Genomic DNA, 24,389 nt, shown 5'->3' with positions numbered 1-24,389 from the left:
TTAGTGGTAAGTGATGATGGATGCGAGCTAACCTGAAAAAGGTCTGGCAGTTTTTATTAAACCCATAGGTACCCCTTTTGGTTTCTACACGGCATTACACCGGAACGCTAAATCGCTTGGCGGTACGGCTTGGCTGGTAGGGTGATAACTAGCCACGGCCAAAGCCTCCCACCAGACCAGACCAGTGATTTAGAAATTATAAAATTCCAAACCCTGCCGGGAACCCGGGACCTCTTACTAATAAGACCACAGCGCTTACCACTGTGGCAGGGAGGTTGTCAATTAAAGAAATTAATTACCTTTTCACGGTACTGTCTTCTCGACGAGTCGAGACTCTGAATGAGATTTGTAGCGTGACCGAGAAACAGGGCATAGCAAGTGGCGCCGGAGATCATGGATAGCATCGTGAGCCACATGTCCGTCAGCGACTGCGGGGGAAACCGCCCGTACCCGATGCACAGCATGTGGGACATCGCCTTGAATAGCGCCCAAGAGTATTGTTCGAGCCAAAAGGCTTCCTGTAACATACGACATACAACTCGTCAAAACATGATGGAAAGAAATATGTAAAGGGTGATAATCATCAAGCAAGAGATATAAATGGTTAAACCTGGTTAATGTCAAATATATCAGGAGTCTTAGATATCTAAGGAGGTCGAGGGTCTTGTTAATTTATATTGACCAGTGAAATTGATAATGTAATTTCGGCCGCTGAGTAAAATTTTGGTTTTTTTTTTTTAGCAATTACTGGCAATTTGGCAAGAAGATATTAATATGACTGAAAAGAATTAATGTATTAAAACTGACCTGTAATTCATTTATGGCGACCCAAGAGTTTGGAGGAAATCCCTGGAGCATGGGAACGAGGAACTGTAAACACCCGGACCAGTGTCCGATTAACAACATCATGCAGATGAGGTTGAATATCCGCATGAACACCGACGCCATATTGAGGAACTGAGGAAAGGACACGTAACATTAATATCACAATAGTCGGACAAGATCGCCTCTAAAGGAAGCCGTGCGGACTGCGCGCGACAAGGACGCTCGAGTTCAAGCATCGCGATGATATCTACCGATGGATTCTTGAACAGTGAGAAATAAAACATGAACTTGTGAGTCGGTCGTCGAGCGAGCATGCGATCGCGAGGCGGGCCTGCGGGCAGGGCGAGCCCGAGCCGCCGCGGCCGCGCCCTGCCCGCCGCCCGCGCGCCCCCGCGCGGCCGCCGGCGGACGGGGTGGAAACAGAAACGCCAACGAAAGAGAGGAAGCGAAGCGAGCGCAGCGGTGTGAGGACGCCGGGCGGCGCCGGCAGCATGCTAAGCGGGCGAACGAGCACATGCGCGCCGGCTCGCGCCGACCCTGGTTACCTTAAAGATCAGATTGCTTTTGGTGTCACCCTTCTTTTTGGCGACGTCGGAGGAGCTGAGCCTTCCCCTTCTTTCCGTGCGCTTTTTTTGAAGATTCTGCAAGATCTAGAAAACAAGCGAGAAATACGAGATAGTAGGAAGAGAGCCAGGCGCGCCGGAAGCGCGGGCGGGTCGGCAGTCGGAGACGGGGCGGGGCGGGGGGCGCGTGCGGCACACGGATGCACTAACACCGAGCGGGCGCGGGCTATGCCCCTAGCTACGACGCGGCGAGTCGCATGCGGCACCTGCGAGGCGAGGTCGCGCGAGGCGGCGGCGGCCGCGGCGCCCGGCTCGTCGCTCGGCTGCGGAGCGGGGCTCATCTGCACACAACAGCGTCACTCGACGTCGCGCGTCGCCAGTCGCCACCACCCTCCCCGAACTCCACTTCTCACTGACTCTCCGCGCACTACTACTGTGACGTTTCACCTACTACGTGGCTAATTATCTGGTACATATTGGTGCATTATTATTTCATTATTTCGCTTCTATGATCTTTGAATTCGGGTGCCTACTCTAGTGACGGAAATAATATTTGATTCGCCGTTATTTTTGCTAATCGTCTAAATGGATATTTTATTTTTGTCGGATCAGGCGGAAAACTACTTTTTAAATCACGATGTTAGTGGATCGCGAATCTCGTTATAGGTACTGAAGTTTAACATGTAATTCGAAAAGTTCGGCGTCAGCGCATCTTCTAAAGGCTTTGAAAAGCAGCAAAATAAGAAACAATTGGCAAATCAAATATCACGTGAATGTGGGGACGGTTTGGATCGGCAAACTAGACGCGGCGAACGCGGCGCGGCGCGGCGCTGGCGCTAAGAAAGAGATAGATATCTCGAGTGAGAGCGTGCTCAGGCAGAAAGAAGCTTGCAGAGAAGCAGTAGAGAAGTGCAGAGCGGGACGTGGGGCTCGCATTCCGTGGAGGGTGGGACATGGTACAGTAGAGGATCACAACAAACTCCAATGACACGTCATTAGGATCGCTACTGACTAGAAACATTTTAGAATTTTTATAGTAAGTAGGATTAATATTTTGCACACCTTAAATTTATTTACAAGGATATTAATATTATCGCCAATCAAACATTACACAAACATTTTCAAAAAATATATTCCAATATTAGATATAATTAAAATTATGTTAGGTGTCAATTCAATGTTAGTTTATGTGAGCGTAATGTGTTGGTTAGGGCAGTGTTAGTGGACAAGTAAAAAATGAGCAAAAAGTTTTAAGCTAGAAGAAATAAGGGCTTACATATACTTCCTCCCATTGTGACACGTATCGGACTAGCCTGGAAAGTCGGAGTAGTCGTACCAGCGATAAAAGTTTTGCTAACCGTAGTATCCTTAGCGCTCGACCGGCGTGAAGAATTTGAAAGCTTTCACTAAAGTCCTGTAAACATAACCAAAACGAAGTTATAGCAGTGCTTGTGTACTCGCTCGGTCCTTTTCGTGTCGCTATAAGATCTAGAGCACCACGACTCAATACCTATCATCTTTATACATGAGAAGTGTACAAAACATGCATTCTTGCTGATAATTAATTATAGTAGGGTTAAAATTACGTCAGCCAAAGAAAAGTGCTGAAGCATTACACTTTACATATTATTATAATTATTTTAAACAATATATATTTCTTATTAGATATTATGTTATAATTATGTCAGTGAAGCCAAAATTTGTACAAATCCATGAATTTGTAAAATTTATAAATTTTTGTATATATTAAATATCATCTATAAAAATATTATGCTTATTTGCGATATAGCATCACTTTCCAGTTTATAGACAGTTGTATAAGTAAATACATAAAGGTACAAAATAAATATTAATATCACCTATGAAATATTATTATAGGTAGGTAGTTTTTGCGATATGGCATCACTTTCCAGTCTACGAACCGTAGGTTAATATTAGTAAATATATAAAGGTATAATATAAATATTACAATTTGGTCGTGTTGCGTATTAATTATTGCATAATGAAAAGAAACTCTGAATACTATACGTGCTGATTAAGAATATGACAAAAAGAAGCAAAAACCAATATAAGGTTGATAATAATAAAATGCCATTGTAAATCATGCAATCAATAAAATAGATGTTAAAAGTGTAAAGGAATAGTTTCAAAGAGTTTAACGTGCATATCAGTAATCACTTGGTGGCATAAGAGAATCCAGAAGAAAAGAATGTGATAATTTTAATGTAAGAACAGACAGTGCACAAAGAAGAAATGTGCTCAAGAAAGGCCATAACCCTAGAAAGATAAAGATTTCGGTATCCCATACGATCGGAAAATCACCTAAAGATAGTAGCGATGAAGCGAAGAAGGGTAAAATAGAATGATAATACATCAGAATCATATGGGTTACGAATGATTGATTTCGTGCAGATTATATAGATTATAGTTGTGAAATTTTTAAATAAAAATTGAAGATGTTTCTAGAGTGCGACAATCAAACCTCTGCAAGGTTTCACATAAACCTTTAGAATACGAGAGATTAAACCAAACACGAAGGCGCGTTGAACGTTCTCGTGGCAGTTGGGTATAAGAACCACAATGAGATACAAAAAATACCACAAAACAAAAAATTGTCACTATAAAACAAATTAACACCCAAGCTGAAACAGAATCAACAACATAAAAGACAGATTAAAACTAGTAATAGGAACACGGCCAAATTGCAACGTACGTTTACCTGATTGAAGATTAGGAATATATAATCTAGTGGTATGCTAGAGATGAGGTCGAGGAAGAACCACGTCCTCAAATAGTGCTTCGCTATTAACTTTGGATCTAATATCACTTGTTCTGCATTATCTTGCTGCATAATTCCTGAAAAGAGAAACGAAATATATGAAGATATAAAAAATACTCAACCAGACTACTGCAGCTAATAATTACATCATTAACTAGGTTTATTAAAAATCTTGTGAGATCCTTTTGTTTTACCGGGATAAAAAATACCATTGGTGCGAACATGTACTTTTATCGGTATATATTTGTTTATTGAATACTAGATGATGCCCGCGACTTCGTCTGCGTGGATTTAGTTTGTTTTTAATATTAAGGGATAAAAAGTTGCCGAAGTTAATTTCCGGAACGTAAGTTACCTCTGTACCAAAAAATACAAATTGGTTGAGCGGATGGGTCTTTAGGAATCTCGTGGGAACTCTTTGATTTTCCGGGATAAAAAGTAGCCTATGTCTATCCCCGGGATATAAGCTTACTCTGTACCAAATTTCGTCAGAATCGGTTAAACTGTTGGGCCGTGAAAAGGTAGCAGACAGACAGACAGACAGATAGACAGACAGACAGATAGACAGACAGACAGACACACTTTCACATTTATAATATCAAGTATGGATGAGATATCTTCATACCAAGTGAAAAGGTTACTGATAGAGAAGGCACACTTTCGCATGCATAAAGTTTTCATAAGTATAGAGAAATAGATAGAAGTAACTGACCTGTTCTAAAATTAACAACGATATCTATAAGAAATATGGTGTCCGATAGACAGTTGAAGGCTATCCATCGTGTGCTGAGGTCGTCATTGAAGAAGGAGATAGCGACGGGTAAGATGATTAGGTTGGCCACCAACAACAGTAGCATACAAAGATCCCAGTAGAATCTGAAACCAAAAGAAAAAATTACGTTAAACTTCTAAAGGAAATCGCCCACCGTGACTTTTGCAGCGATACAGTAAAAAGCAAAGCACACACACACACACACACACACACACAGCCGTAAAAAGGTCACAATACAGTACGCTGGCCCCTGTACCTTTACCCACGGTTCTGTATTGCTATGATCGCGATTCAGAATTTTTCAGCTTAGGTTCAGCTAGCAGTCTGTTTTAAATAATTGCTGATGTTGTTGTCCTGGATCGATAATATATTAGTATTCCATCAAGTACCTAGACATAGTGTAATCTGCGATGTTTGTTAGGTAGGTATGAAGATTAATAGGAAAGATTGAGGATACTTTCATCTTATCTTGGCAGTGAATCTACATCCTTAACAAATTCCTTACTTTACGAGCGTAGTTTTGGGCAGGTTTTGATTGATTTATTATTACCAAAGTTCATAGATCATATTTTTACTTTTCCTATCAACCCTAAGCAAAAGAAGATAACGTGGAGAAATAACGCCCAGGTTATAACGAAAAATAATATTAGGACAGCTTACGTCAGAAATTCCTAGCTTCTGCAGGATACTGCATAAGCCAACATCTCAAAATTATCGTATATAAGATGGTAAGGGATGATTTAGTCAATGAAATCACTTCAACCAAGGCGACTAATAGCTTTTTTTTTAGACTCCGAGCCCTAATCTACCTGGATAGAATTAATTTACTGTTGAAACAATAATACCTAATCACCTTCATAAATAAAATCTAAGGTTGAAGTGGTTATTAGCTAGCCAACAGTTAGCAACGAGTAACGACAGGGGCTATTATTCGTAATGTTTTTGTCGGTCAGCCGGCATTTTTCGCAATGTGCTCGAAATGGAGTAAATGACGGTAATTTTACACAATAAGCTAGAAAAATAACCACGATTACTCCTCTGTCGGCCCTACTTGGAATTCGGATAACGTGGACTGTAATATTTTTAACCTCTTTAAGTGACACCTCCCCACTTAATTTCTTCACAAATATTTTGTAAGTTGAAGAAAGGAAATAGGGATAATACCCAAAGTCGGTCAAGTTATGCATTTATTATTTCTTGCAGATCGAGTGTAGTAAAAATAACTTATTTTTTGCGATTCAGATAATCACTAGTAATGTTTTATCACAGAGAAAGTTTGAATGACGTCAACGAACGTAAGTATAGGTACATAATATTTACGACCACTAAAAGCTACTCGTATTTCATTTAGGAGTTTAATAAAAATGAGACTAGCTTAGCTAGACGCGGCATAAACATAATTTTATTGTGTGTGAACTGCGGTTATGGCGCTATAAATAAATAATGTATTTGTTATGATTTTGTAATAAGGAAAGCTGTTTAGTCGGTATTATCAGCCTCCCAAAGTTTTTTTTAAATAATCCCTACTAATATTATAAATGCGAAAGTGTATCTGTCTGTCTGCTACGTTTTCACGGCCCAACCGCTAAACCAATTTTAACGCAATTTGGTATAGACTCGGAATACATCCCGGGGAAGGACATAGGCTACTTTTTATCCCGGAAAATCAAAGAGTTCTTATGGGATTTAAAAAAACTGAAATCCACGCGGGCGAATCCGCTGGCATCCTCTAGTATTATAATAATTATTTAATTTCAGAGAACCTAACGCTATCTTGCTCCTTAAAGCTTTTCATACCAACGTAGTTTGGGTTCTCATTTGAATATTAACAAATTTTCAAACTCAATGCAATTTTGAAGACGTAATATTTTTAAAACAAATAACTGTGTCTGTAGTGCTCTGTAGTTTATCAGATTTCCGTAAAAATGTGCGGTTTAAACCGAGTCAAAGATTCATGTGCAAACTTTTGAGCCCGTGTAACTACTAACTTTAAAATAAAGAAGCATATTGGAGCTGAGAAGAATACAAAAAAATAAGGAACATAGACACAGACATCCGAAAGAAAACTAAGCTAATAGACGCTCTTCAGTATGCCCTAGAACAAAAATGGAAATGGACAGGACATAAATCAATGTACAAAGACAACAGGTGGGCTTACTTAGCAACAAAATGGCATGGCACGACAGGCAAAAGGAGAGCGGGAAAAGACAGAGGAAAAAATGGAGGATGACATCATTAACGTAGCCGGAAAAAAAATGGATGGATACATCATACAAGCAATTGACAGAGACATATGGAAAAAGATGGAGGTGGCTATTACCCGCAGGGGTCACACAGCAAAGCTAATTAAAACAGATTTAAAAAGAAAAAGAAAAAATAGTGTGTCAAAAATAAAGCTTTACTTAATGATAATATTTTTTTTTAAATAACACTTCTTAACAGAAGTCTGGAAAACCACAAAGAGATATTTGTTTCTAGCACTAGAAAACAAAAGCCCTATGCTAAACCACATAGCTTTAGCTTGGCCGTAAATCTACTTGTATTTAAGCCGTCTCTCTGAATTTTACTTCGTCGAGACAAAATGCAACACGAGCAGAGCTCTGAACCGCTGATATGATATAAGCTTCGCTTAACCTGACTTACGGGTCTGCAAGCACTGCATACGTTCTTTGTATTTTCTAATTATATTGTATAAGGTCCAGGTATAAAATTTTTATTCAACCTTACAGATTATAACCAACCAAACCAACGCCAACGCCATGCGAAGCTAAAGTGGCAATGGGTACGGTACATAGCTTGAAAAAACGATAGCCGTTGGGGCCCCAAGGTGATGGAATGGTGACCACGCACCAAAAACCGCAGCGTTGGAAGCCCCCCCTCTTAGGAGACCAGAATGAGTCGAAAGGAGCCGCTGGATACAGATGGCACAAGACCGTGGTGTGATGGAAGTCCCTACAAGAAACCTATGTACAGCAGTGGACGTCTGTTGGTTGATAATGATGATAACGATGATGATGATGATTATAAGAAAAACAGCTGTTAATTTAAAAAATAGATATGTGGCAGTGGCAAATACGGAAACTCGTAAAATCATAGCCTGAATGCAGTCGATAGGTCCAATGTACGACGGTTACTATAACTAAGTACAAGATAAATACGATGGCATTTTAGAAATTACTGAAGCCAAAGCGATAGTAATCCGCTGTAATTAGGATAATACGAGATAAATACAAACACTCAAATTAGCAAATTATTTCAAATTAAATTTGCAAAAGTTAGCAAATCATTCCTACATAAAATTGTAGTGTTTAAAATGTAAGGGGTAGGTATTTAACTTAATCAGTGGATTTTAAAAAAATAGTGCAGCAAAATCAGCAGTTAATCCGCTGTAATTAGGAATTACGAGGCAGATACGGAAACACGCAAATCAGGCCTGAATGCCAGCTGAGCTCGTGCACGTCAGCGGGTTTAGCGAAAGGCTTTTGTTTGTGTTGCATTTTAAAATTCAATCCCGAGCTAGAATACGCCGGAGACTGCATCCATCCTATCGATTCGCCGATGCTACGTTGTTCATAGAATACATTAGTTCAGCCCCATAAGCAGGAAAGCTTTACGATTGCATTACCACATTGTTGCAATCATATTTTGTTGTGAAAGCTTATTTATAAATTGCATTATAATGGGCGCTTTTTAGGGTTCCGTAGTCAAATGACCAAAACGGAACTCTTATGGATTCGTCATGTCTGTCTGTCTGTCCGTCCGTATGTCACAGCCACTTTTTTCCGAAACTATAAGAACTAAGTATACCTACTGTTGAAACTTGTATAATTTTTACCGTTACGATGTTACCTTGGACGGCCACAGCACAACGGCAACACAAGGAAGTCAAAATTAATGGAAAAAATATATGAAGACGTTTTTAAATTTCCGTCGACGGTATAACTGCATCCGCGGCTTCGCTCCCGTGGGAATTTCGAAAATTCCGCATTGTTCCTTGTCTACATTATAAAAGGTACCTCTGTGCTAAGGGGCGTGGAATGAGCGTTTATGAATTAGTCAGTTAGTCAGGACTTGACTAAGATTTTTGTGAGAAAGTTTCAGCCAAACTGAAGTAATTGCAATCATCACTTTATCGTTGTTAAGGGGCATGAGACGGGCCTGCCCGCGAAATTCAAATTTAATTTGGTTTTTCGCATTTTTTAAACTAATACTACAACGTAGGCTTATGACATTTTCAATTGCGACAGTGGCAGAAATATGCGAATAAAAAATGCGAAAAACCAAATTAAATTTGAATTTCGCGGGCAGGCCCGTCGCTTCCACCTTAAACTACGGTGCTAAGCCAGCGGGTGGATATACTGGCTCTTCAATGGCTAATACTGTATAATCACCATATTACCATACCAGGTTTTTATATATTTACTATTGACTTTACATTTATGTCCATATAATCTCCATGTTCTTATTTAGCCAAAAACTTGATTTTTTTTGGGAGAAGAAGATCCTTGACTATTTAGGCAACTAGGTAACTTATCTTAGTCATTTTCTGTACCATAATAATATGTTCCCAGATTTCAGAAATCGGGTTTCAAACGGACCATTGGAGTTGAGATTTATAGAGGTGTCATGGGCAATGGGCTTGATTGATATTACCTAAGTACTTGGTTTGACAGAGATTATAGAGCTATATTTTCTCGCAAGTCTAGATTATTTTGCTTCACCTATTCATTACTCTACCATTAAAGACAGAATTAATTTTATCTAATAATGTATTGAAAGTATTATGTGTGCTCATAAAAATATTTCTGCGAAATACCGCGTTCTGTCCTGTAAAAAGCTGATAACAAGTTAAATTAGGAAGACGTAGAAATTTTAAGACGAAGTATTATAGTTTCGAAATAAATAGGTAGGATCATGTACCTAAAGTTCATACGGCAATTAGTTGAAAACACATAAATTCTAATTGATTTTAATTAACCTTAATTTCGCGCATACACATTACATCTTGTGATGCATAATTATTTTACATATTGCGCAACCGACAAAGAAGTTAGAATATTTTCTTAGTGCCTGTCAGTCATAATCCTCATTGTTGGGGGTCGTGACCCCTTTCTAGTATATATCAATACTGGTTGCAGATAATTTTATGATCTATAATTTTTGTGCTACCTATTTTATGATAAAACTTACCATTTGTTGGAAAATGCAAAAATTCCATTTTTGTGAACTTTGATCTTACATTTTTGCAAATCCTGGGATCAATGGGGGTTTTTCACAGTTAATTTATATCGGTATTCCCAACATTCGTACCAATTTTTACCTCTATGCGAATTATTGTATCCTTGAATGTCTATTTTGACCGGACTGTAATATAATTATATTATATTCCATAGACTGAAATGAGCTTTATAGTATCTTTCAGGTATTCTTCCATATTATATGCCGTATTTACGGTATTTTATCCTACCTGTTTGTAAACTGTGATTAAGTCCAGAGTTCATGATACCAGCGTGTGTTCCGAAGTTTTAATCGAGATATTAACTTTTAGATTTGCGCCATTAAACCTAACCTAAGGTTTCCAATCACATACTCCTAAAATTACTGATGCAAAATAATTGGTCGTAAAATTTTGATGAAGTAGGCAAGTACTTGGGTTTATTGTTTCCTGGGTATCGCTTTTATTAGTGAGAAACAGGTGTTTTACTGACTAATTTTTTAAAAGTGCTCTTTAATAGTCTGATGGATACCTAAGGTTTTACAGCCACATTTGAGTAGGTTACCACTAATTACCTAGCACGCATATTTTGTTACTTTTTAGGGTTCCGTAACCGAAGGGTGTCATCGAGACCCTAACTAAGCCTCCGCTGTTTGTCCGTCCATCCGTCCGTCTGTCAGCAAGCTGTACCTATCTCGTGAACCGTAACAGGTAGAGAGTTGAAATTTCCACACAATGTGTATATTTCTATTGCCGCTATGACAACAGATAATAAGAATTTTAAATGAAAAAAGTGATATTTCTTGTACGATGGCACAGAACCTTCTGTGTGCGAGTTCAACTCGCACTTGGCCATATTTTTTAAGCCACATAGGCTTGCGCTTGGCGACAATCAAGTTTGATATCAAGCAATGAAGACGTTTAAGTTGAGCTCGCTAAAAAGGTCCATCTTGCCCGGGAAGATGACGGGCGAGCGGTTTGCAGTGTTTACTTTTTATTTCGTTTTTTAATTTAATGGTATCGATAGGCCCGCAAGGTTGGGTCGTTGAACAGACTCATTAGTCATTTGTAGGTAATATTATGTAGTAGGTAAGTAACCAACTCTCACTGGTTCTCCGAATTCATTCGTAAATCAAGTTGACTAGATCGAATCGAGAGGAAAACCGAATGGGTTCTTAGAAAGTACTATTAGAAATATCAATCTAGATGATGCTAGCGACTTCATCCGCGTGGGTTTAGGTCTTTTAAAAATCCACTCATTTATTTTCCGGAATAAAAAGTAGGGATGAACGTTATCTCTGTTTCAAACGTTAAAATCGACTATTATAGTAGTCGCAATATCTAGTAGCTACACGCGGGCAATAAAACGTATTTGTTGTTTGCTTCACAACAAAATAGGTACGTTTTTACGAGATATTGCGTTTACTACAAATAGGTGGGCCGTGAAAATGTAACAGACAAACATACAGACACATTTTGTCTTTTATAACATTAAAATCATTAGAATGGATAATTCGATTTTAATCTGTCAATTTAGGAAACGATCCTCAAAAAAAAATTGTAGCAGAAGCGATTAAGATGTACTTACTTATATTATAAAAATATTTTATTTTTCTTGGAAAATTTTCTCAATAAAATAACTGGAAATAAATCAACGACGAATGACAAACAAATAAAACTTTATCTAATATATTTATGCACATAGCAAATGTAATAATTAATAAGAGATTTATTGCTCAATGAATTATTATATTATTAACTGCATTGCACACGTAACCGGGTCAGTGCACACGTTGGGTATAATGCGACCCGGATATCGATATCAAGTGATAGCATCGCTTCGATGATCATTAGTGACTCTGCTTGACCTTGTCTTGTTATGACGTCAAAGCTAGGAGGCTTATTAAATTATATATACTGTACTTTTCATGATAAACATAAATATTAAAATATACCGTAGTAAAATTTGAAGGTAGACTCATGAGGCTCAAGTTGGGCTCGGCATTCCATACATTGCTTTTAAGATTTTCTTTTTACTTAATATTGTAAAATATTTTCGCTTTAAGTGAGCTTATTAGTTTGCTGTAAAGAATAGGTAAAATATGTAAAAGAAATTAAATCCTTAATGATATTCTACTTCTTCTTTAAAGTTATATTAATAATAATTAATTATCCATGCACAAATATGTCTGTCTAGTATCTGTCTGTATGTTAACTTGTCACGCCTCAACCGAAATAATCCCGAGAAAACAAAGAGTTCCCGCGGGATTTTTAGTAAAGGTCGTACGACTACGCGGACAAAAGGTTGTTGAAAATACAACCTGTATGTACATGAAGTTTAAGCACGCTTATGAATCACAAGTGATGTTCGGCTGATTAAAGCCCGTCATGATATTGTTCGCTTTGTCTTTGAAGCGGCTTCATGTGGTTTATTGTTGCAGAGAGCGGTCATTTAGGCGTCATATACATATACCTACTAAATACTACGAGTAGGCATGTTACGGGTTGTTTAAAGCTTTATTTGCAGTTCATTTTGTGTAACGTTCACAACCTATATCACACTTCACACTATCACACTTCACACTAATATTATAAAGGCGAAAGTTTGTATGTGTGCGTGTGTGTGTGTGTATGTTTGTTACTCCTTCACGCAAAAACTACCGGACAGAACTGGCTGAAATTTAGAATGGAGATAGATAATATCCTGGATTAGCACATAGGCTAATTTTTATCCCGGAAAATCAAAGAGTTCCCACGGGATTTCAAAAAACCTAAATCCACGCGGGCGAAGTCGCGGGCATCGGCTAGTCTTGAATAATTTTGAATGGGCTAACCTAGTGACCGATACTCGTTCTAACAGATTCTGGACCTTACAGCATTAGTAGCTTTAATATGAAGCTTTGAAATGCTGGAACAATTTGCCTCCTCCCCTGTGACAAAAAAATTATAATGAGGAATAATATCGATCAGCTTTATACTAATCACACTGCACACTTAATATCATAAAGGCGAAAGTTTGCATGTGTGTGTGTATGATTGTTACTCTTTCACGCAAAAACTACTGAACGGATTTGGCTGAAATTTAAAATGGAGATATATTATACCCTGGATTAACATAAGCTACTTTTTGTCCGGAAAATAAAAGTTCCCACGGAATTTTTAAGAGTCGCGAGCATCAGCTAGTATACGATATTAATACACCTACATAGGTACACAAAATCATTTTTCAATTAGGCACGAGTACTGGTTATATAGTATATAGAGCTTTGAATGTAACTCAAACTTAAATAGAATTTTAAATTAGAAAGCCAGAAACGAACTGCCTATCCATCGATAAGCGGCACGGTATTTGCGCAAAACTTGACGAGCCGTGTCTATAACGAACAAAATGCAAGCACAATACGGCACTGCAGTGTTTAGGTCCCGTACCCCGTAAAAACGAAGCCCTATTAATGTCACTCTGCTGTCTGTCTGTCTATCTGTCCATCTATCTGTCTGTCCAATTAAACTATTTTTCAGGGGGAGCTCCCTACATGAAAAAAGAGCCAAATAAGTATTTTTTTAACCTTAGGATGTGGGGTATCATTGTTTAAAGCTCATTGAACGTACGAACGTGTAAAGTTCATTGAGTACGAATATATATTTTTTTAATTTAAAAAAATAAAGAGATGGGGACCGTCAATTTTTGTGTTGGGAGCTATCTCAAAAACCAAACTAGTTAGGAATATGAAATTTCGGTATATTATGTACCATATACTGTATTTAAACAACAAATACTGAAAACAACGATTTATAACTATGTATAAAATAACTTGTAAGCTGTGACCAGAACAAACGAACATTTTTTGGGGTTTTCTTTCACGGTTTATTGCGATGTTCTAGCTCGAAAAATTAATATTTCATACCCGCAAAATATGATGTTCAAAATTATGTCCGGAACCTTAAAAGAGTTAGTTAGTTACCTTGTCCGGAACCTTAAAAGAGTTAGTTGCACAGTAAGAAATTATTTCTAGATACTTAGTATGACATCCAGTAGTTCGCTAAAGGTCAAGACCCGAGCTCCAGCGTCTGAGTATTGTCGAGCGCTCTCACGCTATTCTCATTCCAAACGGAAACACAATAATATTGTGACAGCAGTGTCATCCACAAGTTTACAACAGCACTTCAGTTTTCGATACATTTGACTTCAACAAGTTCGAGTTTAAAGAAACAAATGCCGGCCAATAATAAAAATATTTCAATATGATAGCATGATATCTATTTCTTTTTAGGGTTAGTGTTTTAATGTTTTACAGCCACGTGTGAGTGTTACCACTAATTAATTATTATTACCTAACTTGGTGGTCTTCATGTCTTACTACGCTCGGTACGAAGTCGCGCTAATCTAGCGCCAGCACCTTGGACTTGGGACAGATTTATCCATACTATTTAATTTAATATTATAAATGCGAAAGTGTGTCTGTCTGTCTGCTACCTTTTCACGGCCCAACGGTTTAACCGATTCTGATGAAATTTGGTACAGGGTTAGCTTCTATCCCGGGGACGGACATAGGCTACTTTTTATCCCGGAAAATGAAACAGTTCCCACGGGATCTTTAATAACCTAAATCCACGCGGACGAAGTCGCGGGCATCCTCTAGTTACCTAGTATCTCCATAAATCTTTCTCGTTTTCACTCTATCATAGATAGCTTCATAGAAATTTTAAATTTTTGTTTGAAATAATTTTAGCTGTCTTCTATGGATTTTCGTTAACCATAGAAACAAAATCTGTAGTCGGCGTAGTAGCTATTCTGAGAAACACCAGATGGCTTTAGGTCAAGATACTGAAGCACAGGCATCTAAAGTGTTCTCAGACTCCTTGAGACTATTTTCGTCACAACCGACACGCGATATCATTGTTGTATCTCCAGCACCTAGGGATTTCGATACTTTTGATATTATCGAGCCTATTCAGAGCCACTTTGGTTGCCAACTGAGAAAATATATTGTAGACTTTATATCATAGAAACTTTCAGTATTAAAAGCATCTTTATAATAGAAAGTAAATGTTTGCACAATTATTTACTATCTAATAAAAATACATAGCTTATCTACTTAGATGTTTCAAAAATATTTAAAGCAACCCGTTAGGTAGGTACGTACATGACTACAATATGAAGGTACATTATTACAATATTAAGACATTAGGAGCAATAATTTATGTAAATGTTAATATATAGATAAAATTAGGGAACATAATATCGCGTTTAACAGATTTCTTAATTTTTTTCACAATATTGTTGCCTGTTAAATCATTGCATAAATCGTATTGCATAGCAGCGATAACTCATAAGTAAATGTTTTTTTACTAAGTATACCAGCATATCTGACAAATCTTGCAAACTGCGCATAGCGCAATGCCTATAAATACCTAATCTTTGTCACGAATCAGCCCTAAATGTTCTTTAAATGTTCATTTGTAATAAATCTTTATCCTTACAAGGCCAAGGGCTGAATAAGGAAGCACGGACTGAAATAGGCAGCTATTGTTATGGGCGATGTTATTTTTATCCGACCACGAAGTCGAGTGCACTATTATGTAGTTAGTCATCATAAGTTATTAATTTATTATAAGTATTTCCGCTTTGACTATAATTATCCTGGTTTCAAGTTTAGAAAGAGTTAGTAGGTAAGTAGGTATTTATTTTATTTATTTATTTAGTAATAGACTTAATTTAAAGAGAAACATTTTTCACCAATTTTTATAGACCAAAGCACTAGATAAAAAACAGACTGGTGTTTGGAATTTTGCAGCCCAAATAGACCGTAGTCTGTGCTAGGGCTGACAAAAAAGAAAAAAAGATTAATTTATTTTATGATTTTACGATTAAAAAAGCCGATTTATTATATGATTTTACGAGTTAAGCCTATATTTCCATTTTTTACAAACAAAAGAATAAAAAAATATTTTTTTTTTTTTTTTTGTGCAACAGTGTTTATATAATAATATTTCAAAATGTAGCACCTTCAACTTTAGAATTTGCAGCGACAAAGTTTTCAAAACGATCATTTTGAACGTTGATGTAGAAACCGGTAACATAAGGGGTATGGGTGTAACCAAAACTGCCATACCCTTTCCAAGTTAGACCGCTACCATCTTAGACTGCATCATCACTTACCACCAGGTGAGATCGCAGTCAAAGGCTAACTTGTAATGGAAGTAAAAAATGTAACTCCGTATATTATTATACTGTAAAAAAGTTCATGTTTAAATGTTAAAGATACTGGTGCGTCGTATTAGACAGGTCTAAAAGTCCTGATATCTTATTCACAATATTCCCTACAGAAAGGACAAACAAGCATTATTTTTAACCCTTCCAATCTGTACCTACTAGTTTAGTATAGACAAACGAATTAGTGGCATTACCCAGATTTTACAACCATTATGCACAAACAAATTATATCACACTAGCTGACGCCCGCGACTTCGTCCGCGTGGATTTAAGTTTTTCGAAATCCCGTGGGAACTCTTTGGTTTTCCGGGATAAAAAGTAGCCTATGTGCTAATGCAGGATATTATCTATTTCCATTCAGAATTTCAGCCAAATCCGTCCAGTAGTTTTTGCGTGAAGGAGTAACAAACATACACACACACACACATACAAACTTTCGACTATAATATTAGTTTTATTATATATTATAATATATTATATATTATAAATTTTATTTTTATTATATATTATATTTTTATATATATTATATATATTATATTTAGTTTTATTATATATTATATACGACGATTATAATATTAGTGTGAAGTGTGATTAGTGTAATTCGAATAACGTAGGTTTCGCATTTAACAGGTATATCTACAGCTATTTGTAGGGACATTAACTTGTTTGCACATGTACAAATTGTACATAGGTGTAACATTGGCTAGTACAGCAGTCTCTAGAGAGAGCCCATCTGGCACAAAGTAGGATCTCATTACAGAAACAACGATACTTCTGGAACGATTTCTTTTACGATTTCACATTTCTCATAATGGTCTTTAGCTCCGAGCCTTAAGACTTTCATGATTGATGGCTACAAAGTTACCTAATACTTTTTTGCTTCTTCATATCTTGAGCCATTGTCTGTCGGAATGGTAGATGCTTCTGGTTTCTATTAACTTCATTTTGTTTAAAGAGGTGTTTTATGAACATTTGCAAGAGCTGCACTATCAAGAAAACGTCAAAGCTATTTGAAATTCAATCATTGCTTTGATAAAGGTACAAATTACCGCAACGGTCGAGCTTTCCAATAATAGTGTTGTTATATTCAATATCCACCCCTCTTCGTAGCGAATGACAAGGAGATTGGTTTTGACCTTTACAAGGGCCGTTGACGAATCCCCCGTCGTCGGCAAAGCTACAATTGTTGACAAATTGCCTACTAAAATTTCTCTACTACCGCATCATGTCATAATTCTGCTACAATAAGCAATTCAAACAATAAAAGTAGGTTACGGGCTTGAGTTTTAGTTGGAAACACGGGGATGGCCATTAAAAACGTGACGTTTTCGTCAACATCATTACCAGCGCAGACAACCTGCAGCTTGCACCTAATGATAGAAGCATTCGTGGCATATTCATTACCAACTGATTAAAAGCCGATTGAAAGTAGTGTTTGAAAAGAAACATTTTAATTAGGATTCCTTTACCTACATATCGATATCCTAGTCTGCAGATCTTTCACAAAACACTTCTCAATTTACCTACACAGATTGTATACAGGTAAGTAATCCACTAATATACTTACACCCTTGAATGTATGATTGTCTTTGGAATTCAGACATAGGCCTGAAATTAATGAGGATAAAGAAGATCAGCTATTTACTACAGGAATTGAGCTTGTCGCAATGTGATTACCATAACTTCCGTGCTAGCCACAAAACAAATTAGTAGATTCCTAATAGTTGGCAATCAATTTGTCTTCGAAATGTGCCTATCACAGACAATAAAAAAGAAATAAATAAATACAAACGACTTTCACCCCGCAAAATAAACTGTTGTTTGCATTTTATACATCTCAAAACTGAAGAGTTGTTAAAAAATAGAAACTATAAAAACTTAACCCAAGGTCTACAACTGGAAACACCTGAAAAAAATCATTTTACGTTTCTCTTTGTAGTGTTGTTTGTACAGTCAAATTGGTGCTTCAGTTTTGGAGGCTATGCTTAGAGGTTTTGTGTAGACAACCATAGATTCTAGGCATTGTGCTTGAAATTGAGTTACCGATGTAGCTCGACTCGAGGCCTTTGACATAATGGAGTAATATGTAAAGTGGAGCTGTAGGCCACATTGGATATGGAGCTTTGAAAGAAACACGCTATGCAATTGGAATAAAATGGGATTTTCAAGATTTCCTGAACTTTTTAATGTTTAGCCTCTTACTTTTTTTAAATGGACACTTGGACCTACTTCATGACACGAGGTTGGTACAAGGGTTTGTGTATTGCACAAACGATGACACTTAACCTTGGCTTATAAAAATCATTCCTCTTTTGTATGAATGAGCGCACGGGTAAAACAAAATCATCTAAGTACTTAGCACTCGTAATACAAATATGTAGAATAATCTATTTATACATATAATAAAATTGTAGAAAAGTGGTGTCTGTACAATGGAAATATATAAAAAAAAAGTAGCAGGGGTTATTTATTATATATCAATGCCGAACCCGAAATTGTAATTAATTTTTTTTGTCTGTTTGTCTGTGTGTTTGTGCACGCTAATATCAGAAACAGCTTAATCGATTTAGATACGGTTTTCACTAATATATTGTAATAAGCTTCACTTAACATTTAGTGTTTCATGTCAATCGGTTCATAAATAAAAAAGTTATGTCAATTTAAAGAATCACGGCGAACATTTTTAACGTACAACACGCCTCGCGCCTGAGCGTCCGTTGCTATCTATATAAAGCGCGCTGAGAGCTATTCCACGCGAACGAAGTCGCGGGCACAGCTAGTAAATAATAATTACCATTGACATAAGGCGATGTAGCCTTATTTCTATGTCGATTTTGTTTTTCAGAAATGCCTGCAGCTGTACTCTCAGTAAGCTCAAAGGTATATAGAGTCAGTGCATATATAAGTTCTGTCCTCACTATTGGTTGAAGTATTGTATCGTACCAACTCTATGCTGTTTTAAATGTGTATGAAATATGTCTATTTAGTAAAGAAAAAGAAAAATTTAAAGCATTTTTGCAGCTAGCACGAGACTTAAGCTTAGTAGCAAAGAAAAGTGAATTTTAATTAATTCATGTATGAAAACAATACAATTGAAAGAGCGATGCCAAAGCGAGGAACAATCTCCAAAAAAGGTCACTGATAATAACATCAAAATCAAGTTTGGAACTACATACGGCTACGGGCTAATCAAAAAGTAACTTATCGATCCATCCATTAGAAATCGATGCACCTGTGACAAAACACGACATACGATTAAATTAAAATTGTTAGTTCATGTATCGAGCTATTGAGGCCGAATCAATTCACATTCTCGTCAAGTGCAGCTTCTTGAGGTTGGCTTGTGTTCGAAACATCTCCAATTAATTTCAAGCGCCCCCTGAATGTTGAGGGGCATATTGATTGAAATTTTTCAAAAGCCATAATATTATAATAACCTACTTATTTTGAACCTCGTATCATTTGTATAACTTTTGCGGAGATATACGCGTCAGCAATTAAATATAATTTGCTTTATTTAACGGTGAAGTAAAATATAGCGAGGAAACCTTTGGGAAACCTACATGCTTGACAGTTCTCCATCTCCATAATGTTCTCAAAGGTGACCTAAACCCTTCTCAATTCAAGAAGTGACGTGCGTTCAGTCATGGACTGACAATTAATGGGTCAAGGAACTTAACATTTTGCATACAGTTTCTCTTTAATACGTGTACATTCAATAAACATGATTTTCAGTAGGTAATACACAATTATAATTTGTCTATCACCTAATTTCAACATTTATTTTGAAATAGAATGCTTTTTGCCTCAAAAATACATCAGGTTCCTACGGGATTTTTAAACCACCAGCGGATGTTGCAAGCAAAACTATTAAGTACTTTGCTTGTCTACAGCAGAGGTAGAACCACGGCCACATAGATTGATATTATTATCACATTATCATTATTATTGACATTAATTCGTTTCACATAACGCAATGGGAAATGTGGTCTACTCCGATGCCGGTAATGTTTCATATGATTATAATACTCCACGCCAAATATTTACCGCTCTACAGGGAAATCATTATACTAAACCCGTTCTAGATTGAACTCGCAATATTCAGCCGAAATATCATTATGAATACAAATATTCACATATTTACCACTTCCAATTTGAAATTTTAAGTAGTTTTGGCTCAACCGAAATTCATATGCGCAGTCTTATCTTTTCTCTCTCACTATTTCATGAGCATTTATTTACTTCTTGAATCACCCCGATCGATGGTATTTTGGATATGTTGTCGCCGGCAACCAATGGAGGTCTACTGCTGGGTAGGTCTACTGCTGGATATGTCTCTTGTTGGGACTTCCACACCTGGTCTGGCGCTGCCTGCCATCGCTAAGCTTTGCTTCCTACTTACAATTCGTATTAGTAGTAGGAATTAGGTAATTACGTATTAAATAGTTATATAGACCGTGAAATTTTTTTCTGTAGTATTTTTATAAGAAAAACAATTGTTGCATCTGTAAACGGACAAAGTTAGATTGAAGCGGATATTTTTAGAAGTAAAATTTTCGGACCCTTTCACAGGAAAAAATTGTACTCATTTTCTTTTTTTTGTTTGTTTAATATGTAATGAATATACCTAATTAAGTAGGTTAGCTATCAATTTTCTTTAAGAAAATAATGACGAGAAATACAAATTTATATTATAACTTCTAGTATAATTCTGGTGGCGTGCTCTTAGAAAGGCCTATGTCCAGCAGTGAATGCATACGGGCTGATGGAATGGAATGGGAAAATATGAAAATATGTTATGTAGAGGTCTTTGAATAAAGAATAAAACGCTTTAAGACCAATCAATCGATACATGCAAAACCATCTAAATCTTCAAAAGTGTTGTTTCGTATAAGCGGTATAACCTTGATGTTGGAACAATGGAACAAACCCCGGTACAAAGCCCTGGACATCAGGTGCTGAGTTGAAGTGGCCTCATCTCGAGCACACTTCAAGCAATGCCGACGTCGCCGTCTAAATTTTTTCCCCTCGTATTCATCTTGATACAATATTTCTAAAAGTATCTTACATTTCGATCTAAACTGGTGCCTGGACCTGTCGTCTCGACATTGAGTCTCCTTCAAATACAGCGCCTCGACAGTAAAAAGCTGCGGTTTGAACTTTTAAAAATGGTTTTACCTCTTTTTATTTATTTGCATTTCTGTATAAGGACATTAATACAACTGCCCAAAAACAGGAGTGTAGGTAATGTTTTCAGGTTTCATATTTTACGGAACAGAGACGACTTGTGTCTTCGCTTTATGACTGACCGAACCATGGCAAGGTTGATCAGCTGGTTTATGGTTTGTTATATTAATAATGTTGTATTAAAAGGTATAAAAGTGTTTTTTTAAATTAATTTCTTATAGTAATACTGTTATGAAGACTAGTCAGCACCGTGGTAATGCATTGCAAGGAACCGGCAATGAACGAGCATGTGCTAAGTATAAGTTTTTGGGATGGTCATAATCTGCAAAAGGAATCCAATAACATAGCTCTGGCTTGGAACCCACAGTAAAAAAGGAAGCTCGTGGTCGTCCCACATAAACCTGGGGGCGTACACGTGCATAGGATGACATAGAACAAGGTCAAGGGATGTAGCCACTCATCATGATCAACCCATTGCCAGCCCACTACTGAACACAGGTCTCCTTTTTAGAATGAGAACGGTTAGGCCACTGTCTACCACGTTGGCGCAGTGCCGATTGGTAGACTTCACATACCTTTGATAATATCATAGATACCTTTGATATTTAATTGCCTTAAACTCATATAACTACGGAAAGTTACAGGCGCATCCCCGAGATCGAATTCCCGACCTTTCGAATAGAGGGCGGACGTCTTTACCAGGCTATCGCTATACCAGCGACAAAATGGCGGAAACCAAGTTGCTTAAAAAGCAGGGCGGTAGTCTAGCGTTTATTAAATAGAGGCTGTAGCTCAAAACAAAAAAAACTAACTCAAAAATTCACACGAGCAAAGCGGGGGTCGGTCTATGCCTATAGTAAGTTACACTAAGTTAAATTATCTCATGAGAATAATACTATTATTGCATGAAGTAAGTCATTACGTAACATCAAACATATCTCTGACATTGTAAGTTAAGTGCATTGTCACGCGTTTCGAAATCCACTTATGCCTAATACATATTTTGGCTATTAGTAGTTATTACTTGTCGAAATATTATGTCTAAGGTTACTATTACAATACAAGTAGAATTATCACGTATCTATTAGGTACAACATTAAATTAATATTAACATTAACATACATACCTACATACTAACATTAAATTATTTGTTATTTTCAAGGTAGCATGTATCATACAATTTGACATTTATAAATACTTACTTAGATCTTTTGTAGTTTTGGTTCTACTGGGTAGGTACTGCTTTGTTCTTTCGATGAAAGTTTTAAGAGTTTAGTTACCTTACTTCTAAGTTGTACTATTATGTATTCTATGCTCTAAGTTAGAACTTTACAACTTCATAATATTTCTAGAGCTATGTCATAAGATTATTTTTTAACTGAATTAGGAATTTACGAATAGGTACAGGTCTCACATTAATAAGGATGAGCTACTGGCTACGGCGTAGAATAGCAACTTGAAGGCTATTTCCTTCATGTAATGGATTGCAGCTTTCGTCCTGATTTTTTACCTGCCATTTTCATTTTTAAGCTTCTGTACCTCAAAAGGAAAAAGGAACCCTTATAAGATCACTTCGTTATCTGTCTTTCACTTTGCAATTGTGAATTGTGCAATGTGCATTGTAAGGTCTACATCTTCTGAGGAAACTCCGGTGTCTGGTCGGTGTTCTGGTGGATTTGTGTGGTGTGTGGTGGTAGGTACTTAATGTTTGCTTGGTGGCTGGCTTTCGCTGCATGCTTAGCAGTGGGAGGGCGGGCAGTGCATGGCGCTTGCTGCATGTTATACCATACAGATTTGCATTTTTGAGCGAATTCTAGCAAATTAAGGTTTTTATTCCTTGGATATCATTGACTTCCGCAAAATAATGCCTGCTTCTATACAAGAGTCTCTTTTAATTAAATACCTACCATACAATAATAATGTTTGATAAAATTCACCCCAAAATTTATAAGAAAGACGCGCTTCTACGTGATCAAAGAATGTTACTGATAAAATTTAAGTTATGCAACGTTTTAAAAATGCCCATAAGCGATGCACCATGAATTAAACACACCACAATATGGTGTATTCTCATAAACGATTAGGTACGTGCTTGCAATTTGATCTGAGCGATTTGCTTCATTTATATTCTGAAATGGGTGCACAGGCCTACATGCCAGCACTAGTACTGGGTGGTACGGGTTTTATGTTTCTAAACGTCATCACTGGCTAACAATGGATCATAAAAGGAGTATTCCGTGCCTTGCCTACACTTGCTTTGATGGAAAACAACCAAAAACAATTTGCGTACCTATGGATTGTATTAATTTGGTAATTTTTACAGGGTTTACACTATCACACTAATATTATAAAGGCGAAAGTTTGTATGTGTGTATGTGTGTGTGTGTATGTGTGTGTGTGTGTGTGTGTGTGTGTGTATGCTTGTTCTCCTTCACGCAAAAACCACTGGACGGATTTGGCTGAAATTCAAAATGGAGATAGATAACATCCTGGATTAGCACATAGGCTACTTTTTATCCCGGAAAATCAAAGAGTTCCCACGGGATTTCAAAAAACCTAAATTCACGCGGGCGAAGTCGCGGGCATCGGCTAGTAAGGAAATACATACTCGTACAACTGAATGGTTGTTTAAAATGTCGACTTCAAAGGCACATCACACTATCACACTTCACACTAATTTTATAAAGGCAAAGTTTGTGTGTATGTGTGTGTGTATGTTTGTTATTCCTTCACGCAAAAACTAGGTACTGGAGGGATTTGTCTGAAAATTGGAATGGAGGCAGATAATATCCTGGATTAGCACATAGGCTACTTTTTATCCCGGAAAATCAAGG

The 24,389-nt window shown here is 37.0% G+C and overlaps 1 protein-coding gene across 18 annotated transcripts in view; it reads right to left on the bottom strand.

Moving 5' to 3' along the window:
- The window catches only part of LOC123875585 (potassium/sodium hyperpolarization-activated cyclic nucleotide-gated channel 2), a 280,825-nt gene that overhangs the window by 3,796 nt on the left and 252,640 nt on the right, over positions 1-24,389 (bottom strand). For 12 of the 18 annotated variants that reach the window (XM_045921492.1, XM_045921493.1, XM_045921507.1 and 9 more), the window contains 6 exons: positions 4,880-5,043; positions 4,102-4,244; positions 2,665-2,802; positions 1,371-1,475; positions 808-957; positions 300-518 (listed from right to left, as the gene is read on the bottom strand). In XM_045921492.1, coding sequence (XP_045777448.1) covers positions 300-518; positions 808-957; positions 1,371-1,475; positions 2,665-2,802; positions 4,102-4,244; positions 4,880-5,043 — 919 coding nt within the window. The remainder of the gene's footprint in view (positions 1-299; positions 519-807; positions 958-1,370; positions 1,476-2,664; positions 2,803-4,101; positions 4,245-4,879; positions 5,044-24,389) is intronic. The other 6 variants (XM_045921494.1, XM_045921495.1, XM_045921496.1 and 3 more) reach the window with 3 other exon arrangements.

This window comes from Maniola jurtina, chromosome 20 (assembly GCF_905333055.1).
Source record: "Maniola jurtina chromosome 20, ilManJurt1.1, whole genome shotgun sequence".
In the NCBI taxonomy this organism is placed as follows: Eukaryota; Metazoa; Arthropoda; class Insecta; order Lepidoptera; family Nymphalidae; genus Maniola; species Maniola jurtina.
This window is presented reverse-complemented; position numbering and strand designations above follow the sequence as displayed.